General features: G+C 48.0%; 1 protein-coding gene across 1 annotated transcript; it reads left to right on the top strand.

Moving 5' to 3' along the window:
- Positions 1-240: 240 nt before the first annotated feature.
- Positions 241-9945, top strand: LOC149367672 (uncharacterized). Its single transcript, XM_089575283.1, has 3 exons — positions 241-1423; positions 9380-9595; positions 9686-9945. Exons 1-3 carry the CDS (start codon positions 241-243, stop codon positions 9943-9945), a joined length of 1659 nt encoding a protein of 552 aa, XP_089431409.1.
- The last annotated feature ends 707 nt before the right edge of the window (positions 9946-10652 follow it).

The raw sequence follows: 10652 nt of genomic DNA, 5'->3' as shown, positions 1-10652 counted from the left end.
AACGCCATTGCCCGTTCGGTTCTACGCCTTGCTCGTCGGTAAATTGGTTTTTGAGGAAAGGAAATGTATCTGTCTCTCATATCTCGGTGGACACCTAAACCTCGCTGTAACGGGAAGGGAGGAAGATGGGAGTGAACGAAGACACCTTATTCACTAGACGTGCCTTTGTTCATTCCAAACCATCGAGCAGGCATGGCGGACTGGAATCTGCTTCCGGCCACCGAGCGTGACGGACGTACGATGACGAGCTCCGTTGGAGCGGCTACAGCGGCCATGCCCCGCCGCGGAAACAGGTCTTTTGCTTCTGATTTGTCCTCAGGATCCGAGTACCAGGTTGTATTGCCGAGTCTGCCCACCGGGCGTTTCGTTGTGAACACCGTATTTTTGCACGCTGATGTCAGGGCCCGCCCATACCGGGTGGAAGATTTTCGAGACGCGCTCGCTCAGCTATCGCTCTTGCCGGAAGTGGTCGCCCTAGGGGCGTATCGCATGAACCATGTCTGGGCTGTGACTTTCAAAGACGATGAAACGCTGAAGAAGATTGTTAGCGCCGGGGAGTTGAAAGTGAAAAGTGCCCGCTGTCTCGTAATCGACCCCGCTAACCAGGACGTACGAATGAAACTGCACTGGCTGCTTCACATTGTTCCTGACGAAGATGTGCGGCTTGCCCTCGCACCATTTGGAAAGGTGACGGACGTGTCGAGGGAGCGGTGGCGCGTACACGGAGTGTCTGACAAGGGCTCAACAACGAGGCTCGTGACTTTGAAGTTGAACGCCGGCGTGAAGCTGGACGACCTGCCCCATCAAGTGAGCGTCTCTGGCGAGCTGGCGCTCGTGGTCGTCCCAGGCAGGGCTCCGCTCTGCCTTCGATGCCGTGGTACAGGACATATCCGCCGGGAGTGCCGGATCCCGCGGTGCGGTTCCTGCTGTCGGTACGGGCACGAGGAGGAGCAGTGTGCTCGTACTTATGCCAACGTCACCGGGCGGGTGAGCAACGAGGACTGCTCGGAGCTGCTAATGGACGAAGCCGACGCGGAGGAGGTATCGAAAGCGGCAAGTGAGCCAGCGGCGCAAGAACCCACGTTGACGCCTCCCCAGACGGATCAACCAGAGGTGCTACCCAACGTCACTGCAGCACCTGGAAAGCTGCTAGGAGCTCCCGTAGCTCCTGCATCAGTCCCCGCCACACCGAAGGGTCGGACAGAAACATACGTGGACTCTTTGGAGGGTGGCACCCAACCTTCGGAGGAGCCCATGGACGCTCTCTCGGCCGCAACCGGGAAACGCACGCATGATGAAGCCGGTTGTAGTGCGTCTCAACTGGACGCCAGCGGTAGCGACGAGCCTCCGCCCAAAGCGCCAGGTACGAGGCGTTCGACTTTAAAGAGGCGGACAAACGCGCCGGCCGACTCACGGCAGCCGGGTAAACCGCCTCCTTAGGTTTTTTTCTGCTGCTGAGCTTCCTTTAGGGTGTGGGGGGGTGAGAGATGTGTGTCACGACGGTAAATACCACATAATAAGGCGTCCTTTGTATTCGACATGGCAGCTAACCTACGCGAAGTGCTACGTGTAGCCACTTTAAACGTTAGAGGCCTCGGAGCGAGAAGGCGGCAATGTCAGCTAAGTCGGCTTCTTATTGAGAACGACCTTCACGTAGTTGCAATACAGGAAACAAAAATTGAAAGCCAAGAAGCGACTGAAAGAATGGTGTCTACCTTTCGTACGCACTTTAATGCGTGTGTATGTCATTCTGTCGGTGCGTCAGGGGGCTGTGTTCTCTTTATTAGGAATAACAAAGGCATAACAATGCAATCGCTCTTTTCGTGTGAAAGCGGTCGTCTCCTGGTCGCCGATTTTTTGTACTGCGATCTGCCTTTTCGAGTTATTTGTGTGTATGCACCAAATGTAGAAAAGGAACGTAAATTGTTTTTTGAGCGAATTGAGTCGTTTTTAAAATGTGACAAGATTGTTATGTTCTTGGGTGACATGAACTGTGTTTGTGAGACAGTCGACCGGGCCAAGCCTTCGCCCGTACGTGATAAGAGTGCTGAATTCTTGCATGCTCTGGTCAGTGAATACTGTTTAGAGGATATAGGAAGTGTTTATATGACTGGGACGCGACCGCAATACACGCACTTTCAGGGAGACAGCCATGCCCGACTGGACCGTTTATATGTGTCGTCAGACTTTGTTCCTTTGTGTACCTCGTACGAAGTCAAACCGGTTCCATTTAGCGACCATTGTCTAGTGGCTGCAAACTTTGGCAGGATACGCTTTAAAAAGCCGTTTAATTGGGCTTTATGGAAACTCAATGTAAAGTTATTGGAGCAAGAACGCTTTGTCAGTACAGTAGGAAAAGAGCTCGAAAAGCTGCTCATGGACCAACCGTCAAGTTACGCTGTTCAGTGGGAAGAATTTAAGCAGTTCGTCAAAATGAGGGCAATTGAAATAAGCAGTGTTATCAGATTTGAAGAAAAGCAGAAGGAAATCCAGCTCCGTGAGCAGCTAGCGCTGCTCATTTATGTTGAAAGCAGTCAGCCAGGAACTTGTTTTAATGAAATAAGAAATACAAAAGCGCAGTTGGAAAAAATAGACACAGATAAGTACAGAGCAGCGGTGGTGCGCGCACGTGCTGAGAAACTGTGGGCAGGGGAATCGCCAACAAAACGAGCATTAGGCGATGAAAAAAGATATACTTGTCAAAAAAAATTACGCCAGATACAAAACGGTGACGAGGTATCGGCCGATAGCGTCATTATCAAGGGCGTAATCAGAGACCATTTCAGTGACTTGCTGGGTCACACGCGAAGGGCGGAGGGCAGTTTCCATAACGATTTCCTACCGTTTATGCCAAGGCTCGACGATGAAGTCAGAATTCGTCTTGAACAGCCAATAACCGTTACAGAGCTAGAGGAAGCAATAGATCAACTGCCATTGGGTAAAGCACCCGGTCCTGATGGTTTAGGAGCCGCCTTTTACAAATATTTCAAGTCAGAAATCGCTCTAATTCTGCTGAAAGTTATTGTCGAAGCGTACGAGAAAAAGCGTGCGCCATTGTCATTCACAACATCGCACACTGTACTCATACCGAAGTTTGCTGAGCCAGAAAAACGTCTGTTGGTGGGGTCTTATCGCCGGATAAGCCTCACAAACGTAGATTATAAGATATTCGTGAAGGTTCTGGCAAAGCGAATTCAGGGCGTCATAACCATGCTAGTGGGGAGTCATCAAACTTGCGGTATCAAGGGTCGGAGCATAGCCACTAATATACACATAGCGCGAAGTGTGCTTGAGTGCTGCGATGCACTAGGCGACAGGGTGGCAATGATGCTGCTAGATCTCGCAAAGGCCTTTGACCATGTATCTCATGAGGTTCTGTTCAGCTTGCTAGATCAGGCTAATGTGGGCCGTGTAATAACGGAGGGCGTACGAATGGCGTACGCGAACTGCACAACGCGCGTCATTGTTAATGGGGAGCTGACTGAAAGCCTACACGTACGATCTTCAGTGAGGCAGGGATGTCCTTTGTCACCTCTATTGTTCGCAATCTATCTTGAGCCCCTTTGTCTGGCTATACTAAACTCTGAGTGTATAACTGGCTTCAGGTTACTGTCAGCGCATGTCAAAATCTTAGCTTATGCTGACGACATCGCCGTGTTCTGCTCAAGTAAACAGAGTATCTGTGAAGCCACGGCTGTTGTTGAGAAGTTTTGTAAATGCACCGGGGCGCAAATAAATTGGGAGAAGAGTTATGGATTCTGGCATGGTGACTGGGAGGAAACGCCAGACTATTACTCCCGACTTCGGTGGGCCACAACTCCGACGACGTATCTTGGAGTACCGCTGAACTCTTATAGCAACCCCGAACCATACTGGAATGAACAATTGGCAATAGCAAAGGAAAAGGCCAGTGGGTGGCAGGGGCGACCACTATCAATGTTCTCGCGCGCCACTGTGTGTAACCTGTTCCTCATCTCCAAGATATGGTATGTCATGAATGTGTTCAGCACCTCGCGGATCAATATTCAAAGGATACATCGGGTTTTTGCTGTATTTATTTGGGCGTCGACATGGGAAAGAACTAGTCGAACAAACTTATTCTTGCCCGTGAAGAGAGGAGGTCTCGGTCTTGTTCATTTATTTGTACGACAAATCGTGTCCCGCTTTATGTTTCTTCGCGACCAGAACGATTTTTTTCTTCGCACAGTTATGCAAGTTCGTTTATTTCGATTGCTACCAGGAGTTGTAGTATGCTCTGTTGAAAACATGCGTGGTACAGTGAAAGGTTGTCTGCGTGAAGTTGTGCTTGCGTGCAGAATGTTACAAGTGCGATTTTCAATGCAGTACCTCTCCAATGTCACTAGGAAAAATCTGTATAAAGATTTAATTGAATCAATGCTCCCTGTACCCATTTACCGATTGTCAAACTGCGGAGGCCCAGGAGCAGATGTGGTCAAAAGGGTTAAAAGAATGCCAGTTTACCCATCTTTGAAAACTTTCTTCTTCAAACTTCATACCGGAACTCTGTCGGTGAAAGCATGGAAGCATGATAAAGGACTCTTTGTCCCTTGGTCAACAGATTGCTTTCTATGTAAAAAACCTGAAACAATAGATCACGTTTTTTTAGATTGTTGGGATGCGGTTTTTTTCTGGGATGTGCTTCAAAGAACACTAAAGAAAGATTTACCGCTACACCCGCATGGCATCAGGTTCTTACCGGTAGGACAACAGGACATCCCTTATGACACTATTATGCTCCTTGGCCTCCATAGTTTATGGAAAACAAGGACACGATTCAACAATGCAGAAGTAGTTGTGAGATCTCCACGCGAGCATTTCATTGAAGGTGTCATACGTCTGAAGGAAGTGTATCAGGCACTGCCTGATCAGCCAACTTGGTTAAATGTGTTGGATGACTTGGTTGAACTCGCAAGGAGGCACTTTCCGCGGAAGGGAACGTTTGAAAGCTTCGATGCCTTTTTATACCGTCGAGACACTGCAAGGCTGATTAAAGAGCTGGTTTGAACCCCGTTTATTGCGATACAGGCAATGGTTTCAATGTGGTGCTATATTTCTTTCCCTTTATGTTTTGTTATCATAACTTTGCATCGCCAGGCTGGCCTCCCCTAATAGGGAAGAAAAGGAAAGAGAGTAAGAAATCACGCCTCATGCAGTCTCAAATATTAATCATGAGCATGCGCTCTACGGCTAGGCGAGATCTTGCGAACTGATATTGTGGCAGGGAGTATATCCTCGTGCTCGGAACAGGGTAGCAGACGACGCTCTCCCTTAGTGCGCGTGCGCGAACTCTCGCCTTGTTGCGCGCTTATCGCTGTTATAAGGCGCTACCACCAGTTCGGTCGATGCTCGCGCTATATTATTAAAAATCAGGGCGGCTGTACATCTAAAGATATGGATTACAACAGCACGAATCGCGTTACTCTTCGCTCCTGCTTGTCCGGCTGGAGTGGTTCTGCCAGCGGCTCGCTGGACCGTTGCCGGGGCTCCACCCCCTTACCACACTCAATGGTCACAAGGCGTGGTACTTGACTGCCCGGGCGCCACAACACCGGCCTTGGCGTCCGGCCCTAGTTTGCACGTGTCTTCCCAAAGGTATTCCCTGTTCTGACAATCTAGCCTTTTGCTGGGTTGCAAAGCGCAACGTAAGCTAAAGTGTGACTTCAAACAACCCACGAAAAGCAGGATGACAAGAATCTGTGCCCCTTAAAAATTCTGCTTATTAAGTTGTACGAGCACGGGTATTTATAGCACCGTTGCAATGCCACAATATCGATTTTAATGCCCCGCTGTCCCAAAAACATGTCGTTTTGCCGCCTTCCCGCATCACTGGAGAAAACCTGAAGCGCGCTCAATTCAGTTCATGTGTCCGTTGTGCATGGGCACTCCTTTTTCTTTGTGCAGCAGACGCTTAGAAAACCTTCTTTTGTTTTCTTGCTTTTTTCAAAGAATGCCCGCTCACCTTCATCCGGTGATAAGAAAAAACAATCGCGAATTACACGGACGTGCATGATAGAGATCTCGTGGAAGAAAAATTCGCACATTGAAACTGACGCAAAACAAGGAATTCTCCGGGAAGCCCGTTCCAAGAAAACTGCACCTCTTATTCGACTTTTTTTTTAATTTGAAATTGGATGGAAAGCCTCTGCTGGTGCAGATCACGACCATCTCATGCCGTGGAGCTCATACCGTGAAAAACCATACCGCACAGCAGGTCAGCTGGTTAATGCGTTTAAGTGCTGGACGCTGTATAAACAGAGTTCGCCTATGCCTTTCCCATTCTGCCGCAGCCGCCGCGGTGGCTCAGTGGCTATGGTGCTCGGCTGCTGGCCCGAAAGACGTGGGTTCGATCCCGGCTGCGGCGGCTGAATTTCTTTGGAGGAGAAATTCGAGGCCCGTGTACTGTGCGATGTCAGTGCACGTTAAAGAACCCCAGGTGGTCGAAATTTCCGGAGCCCTCCACTACGGCGTCTCTCATAGCCTTAGTCGTTTTGGGACGTTAAACCCCATAAACCAACCAACCATTCTGCCGCAATCATTTGTTATTCTATATATGCCCGGCATCTGTTCTTTCTTAAGTCATTTCAGAGCCAACAGGTGCTATCGCTGTGACGCACAACGTTGGATCTCGGCGTGGCGAAATCCGCCGTGAAGAACAAGAGAAAGTAAACAAATGAATGGAACAAAAGTTCAAAGCAATATTTATTCATACACAGTGGAATAGATATGGAAATATCTTGACCGATAGCCTTAGGGCTAGTGGACGGTTGAGTCCAATATACACTTCATCAGGCAGCCTTGACAAAAAGAGGAAAGACATTAAAGCATCAAAATACCTACAAAAAAGTACACATTTGAGTGAACAGCAATATGAATCAAAGCAAAAACATTGAATACGGGAAGGAAAGAAAAACAAGGTAGGAGGGGGGGGGGGCTCGGGGCACTTCCCGGCTGTTAATGCATATGCATAGGTTCGAAGGTTGCTCCAGCCCTAAGCTACATTTATCTTGCCCAGGTAGACAAGGAAATAAAAAACAAAATTGGGGGTCTTGCAATGCATATTTCAAGATTTGTTGATGATTTTTTAGTTTTAGTAGACAGGGACAGTGTCAATACAAGAGTGAATGACATTCTAAAGGTTTTTCAAGAATGTGGTAAAGGACTGTCCTTCACTTTCGAGTTGCCGTCAGAAAATGCACTGCAGTTTTTAAATTTGAAATTGTTTTTTAGGGAAGAGCACATCTGCTGGATGCATTCACCCCGATCCCAAAAACCGGTGTTAAGTTTTACCTCGGGGCACTCAAAGCTAGTAAAGAATGGAATTGCAATGACTACGTTACGTTCAAGCCTCACAAATTCATGCCATCACTGCATAGCCGACAGTCTGATGTTACGAGTAAGTAGATTAGAAGCAGCAGGGTTTCCACAGGGGGTGATTTCAGCAACTTGCGAGAAGCTGGTGAGGGCAGTGCGGAAAGATTTCTTGAATACAAAATTGGACAGAACGGGAAAAAAATTTGCTGTTATTCCGTATATGCACCGAACGGCTCATAATCTAAAAAAGGTGGCGGGCAGATTTGACCTGAATGTGGTGTTTTCTGCGCCACACAAGTTGGGGGGGCTTTGTCGCATGATAGGGAACCGCCATGACAATATATCAAGAATCAGCCCATTTCGTTGTTTGGTTTCCCATAGATCAAGGTGTGTAGAGTGCTCATGTTCAGTTGTGTATGAACTTCCTCTTTCATGTAAAAAAGTATATATAGGACAGACCGGCCGATGTATAAATATTCGACTTAGGGAGCATCTTCGTTCACTATCAGATTCAAACTATTCGCATCTAAAAGAGCACTGCAAAGCTTGCAAGATTGAAAATAAGAAAGAATGCAGACCTTTAGTCGCGCACACACGTATTTTATTCCGCCATAGAGATAAGACGACAAGGGAGCTCATTGAGGCATATCATATTCGGAAAAGACGGGATGAATGCGTCAGTCAGGCTTCCTTATTGATGGTCGATAAAGAGGTCGCTTTTCTTGACAACACGTGATTTCTGTTTTGTTTTTTAGTGCCTTTGTTTTTTGTTTTCTGGCTGTCTCGTGATTTTTCGGTTAATCACAGTGTTCTGAAATCGCGTTGTAAGGTTTTAATCTTGACTGATGATATAGTTCTTAGACTGTTGTTTTCAGGGCATGTGCGCGAGTGACGTCAGGTCATGTGACTTTTTAACTATAAATGTCTGTTTTTTCTGAATAAAAAATTTTAGTTGTGAGTCAGCGCTCGTCCGTGTGGTTTCCTTCATCTTTGTCTTCCGTCCCTTTCGCGCTGTTTTTTCCACCCATAATGAAGAACAGCTTGGAACTGAGCATAAAGTTATTTGTAAGTTTCACATTGATAAGCTTAATAAGTACTGCATTGCAAATTTTTTCTCCTGAAAGTTTATTGGTTTGGTTTGGTTTATTAGGGTTTAACGTCCCATAGGAACTGAGGCTATGAGGGACGCCGTAGTGAAGGGCTCTGGAAATTTCGACCGCTTCGGTGGCTCTGGTTGTACAATCGGTTGTACAATGTATTAGCGACCTCATCTGAGATTACGCCAGCCGCGATAGATACTTTTTTCTTAAATCAACAACATCGCGTACAATTCCCCATATCATTTTGCAGTTACCTTCCTGCCGCGTAATTATCCTGGTATGGTATTGTTTCTTTGCATTCCTCATCATTGCGACTGACTTCTTTCGGTGATAACGAAACTGTTCCGTGTAATAACTATTGGTTGGATTATTGTTTCACTTGTGATAGTACGAATCTTTTTTTTTTTCAGGATTTCAAATATGTCTGTTGTCATCCAAGGGAATATACCGTGGTCGTTATTACGTCTAGTACATGTACGAGTGGTTTCATCGATGGGGTCGGGGATTTTGGCCACTAGATTCTGACATTCGGTATCTACGTCGTTATCGTATGCGCCTTCAAAATCAGTGCACTGAAGCAACGATCGCACGTGAGAGTAATCGATTGAGCAGCGCGTTCTTAAGGCGGATTGGAATGACAGCGTAAAGTGTCACAGGGATAAAGCGCAGAAGTTGGATTTTTGTCGGAAACGACTACGTCGCAGACCTTCCCTCTTCCCCATCTAGTTCTTTCCCTTTCCTTCAGGACGCTTATTGGTCTTTCCCTTCACATGCATCGTTCCCCTTTCCACACGTCCGCATAGCGAGACCCGACATAAGCACGCGCCCATTTTGTTCCTGACAGCGGCACTGGCCGGACGTTCCCGCTTCTTGGGGTTTGTGAAACTTTGTGAGTACCCTGTTCTTTTCTGTCATGGATAGGAACATACGCTCTATTCTCTCCGCAGCTATCCAGAAGATCCGGGACATTGACGAGGACCCTCGTGACCTGGGAATTCACCGACGCCTGCTGCTGGGGAGGCATTTACAGAAGTGGTGGTGGCTGACGGACTCTTCCAGCGACAGCAGCGAGGGCGACACCGACTCGGAAGATGACGTCGAAGCACCCGCCGCGCCTGCTGCCAACTGCTCCAGCCATAAGCGGCAGCGTGATCCTAGTGATGGTACGACCTTGGACGCTTCACTCTCCCTGTCGTTTAGACCCGGCATGAAAGGCGATACCCTAAACTCAAGTAACTCTTTCTACTCCGCAGACGAGCCCGGCCCTTCAAAGCGGTGCAGGATGGAGACGCCCTCGGACCCTGCTGCTGCGAGCCAGGATTGCGTCATGGCCATACCGGGACCCAGCGGACTCCGCCTCCGGGCCGAGGACAGCGCGCCGGCCCTTCAAGACGAGGAGGAGGACGATGCCTACCCAGTCACCGGAGCACCGTTCCCGGCCTGGCTGGACGGCGAGACCGTGCCGTCCGAGGAACCTGTCCAAGACCCGGACCTCTCCTTCCTGGACATCTAATACAAGGTGAAAGTTGTTCATTCTTCTGCTCTATAAGGCAGACTGCACGAGCACACACACGGAAATGATTTTACAAATTCATTCTCAACATTCATACTCTTCCAAAGATACACGTACATAGGTATACCGGGTGTTTTTTTTTTTAGAAGGTCCAACATTTTTTAAAAAAAAAAGGTAAATTGCTTTAGATATATTTTAGCACTGGGGCTATACTGGAGGCTATACGCCGGGCGCCAGGCAAGAGGAACACTGCTTTAATTAGTTCGCTGATAAATTAAATATGCTAATAAACTTGTCTAATTTTTATTTTAGGGGTTATGTTGTATTCGCAGAATTTCAGATCGTCCTTCAAACAGTCCAACCGAGAAAAAACAATGTCAATTCAAAATTTCTCCCGCACATTACGAGGCGCGAAAAAGTCACCCTGGTAGGCATCTTCACACCGTAACTCAGCGGCAGTGAGCGCCTCTGACGTAGTTCGCTTCGCCCTGCGCTTTGCGTCACACAGCTGATATCACCTGAAGCCCGGACGGGCGGCCTGCGCTATCGTTGCTTGCTTCGCTTTGCTCCGCGACCTCACGGAATGCCGCGTTGGAAAAAAAACGCACTGACACAAAGCGCAGGGCGGAGCGAGCTACGTCACAGGCGCTCACAGACGCTGTGTTACAGTGTGAAGCTGCCTACCAGGGTGAGTTTTTCTCGCTTCG

The sequence above is a fragment of the Amblyomma mixtum genome, chromosome 1 (assembly GCF_055824585.1).
Source record: "Amblyomma mixtum isolate Tamu chromosome 1, ASM5582458v1, whole genome shotgun sequence".
NCBI classification, from domain to species: domain Eukaryota; kingdom Metazoa; phylum Arthropoda; class Arachnida; order Ixodida; family Ixodidae; genus Amblyomma; species Amblyomma mixtum.
The sequence above is the reverse complement of the archived record's forward strand: the minus strand, read 5'-3'. Positions and strand labels throughout refer to the sequence as shown.

Excerpts from the sequence above, each read along its gene's own strand:
- LOC149367672 (XM_089575283.1), top strand. The coding sequence starts at position 241 with ATGACGAGCTCCGTTGGAGCGGCTACAGCGGCCATGCCCCGCCGCGGA. Across the intron at positions 1,424-9,379 it reads GGCCGACTCACGGCAGCCGG|CTATCCAGAAGATCCGGGAC; the intron begins GTAAACCGCCTC and ends TTCTCTCCGCAG. Across the intron at positions 9,596-9,685 it reads GCAGCGTGATCCTAGTGATG|ACGAGCCCGGCCCTTCAAAG; the intron begins GTACGACCTTGG and ends TCTACTCCGCAG.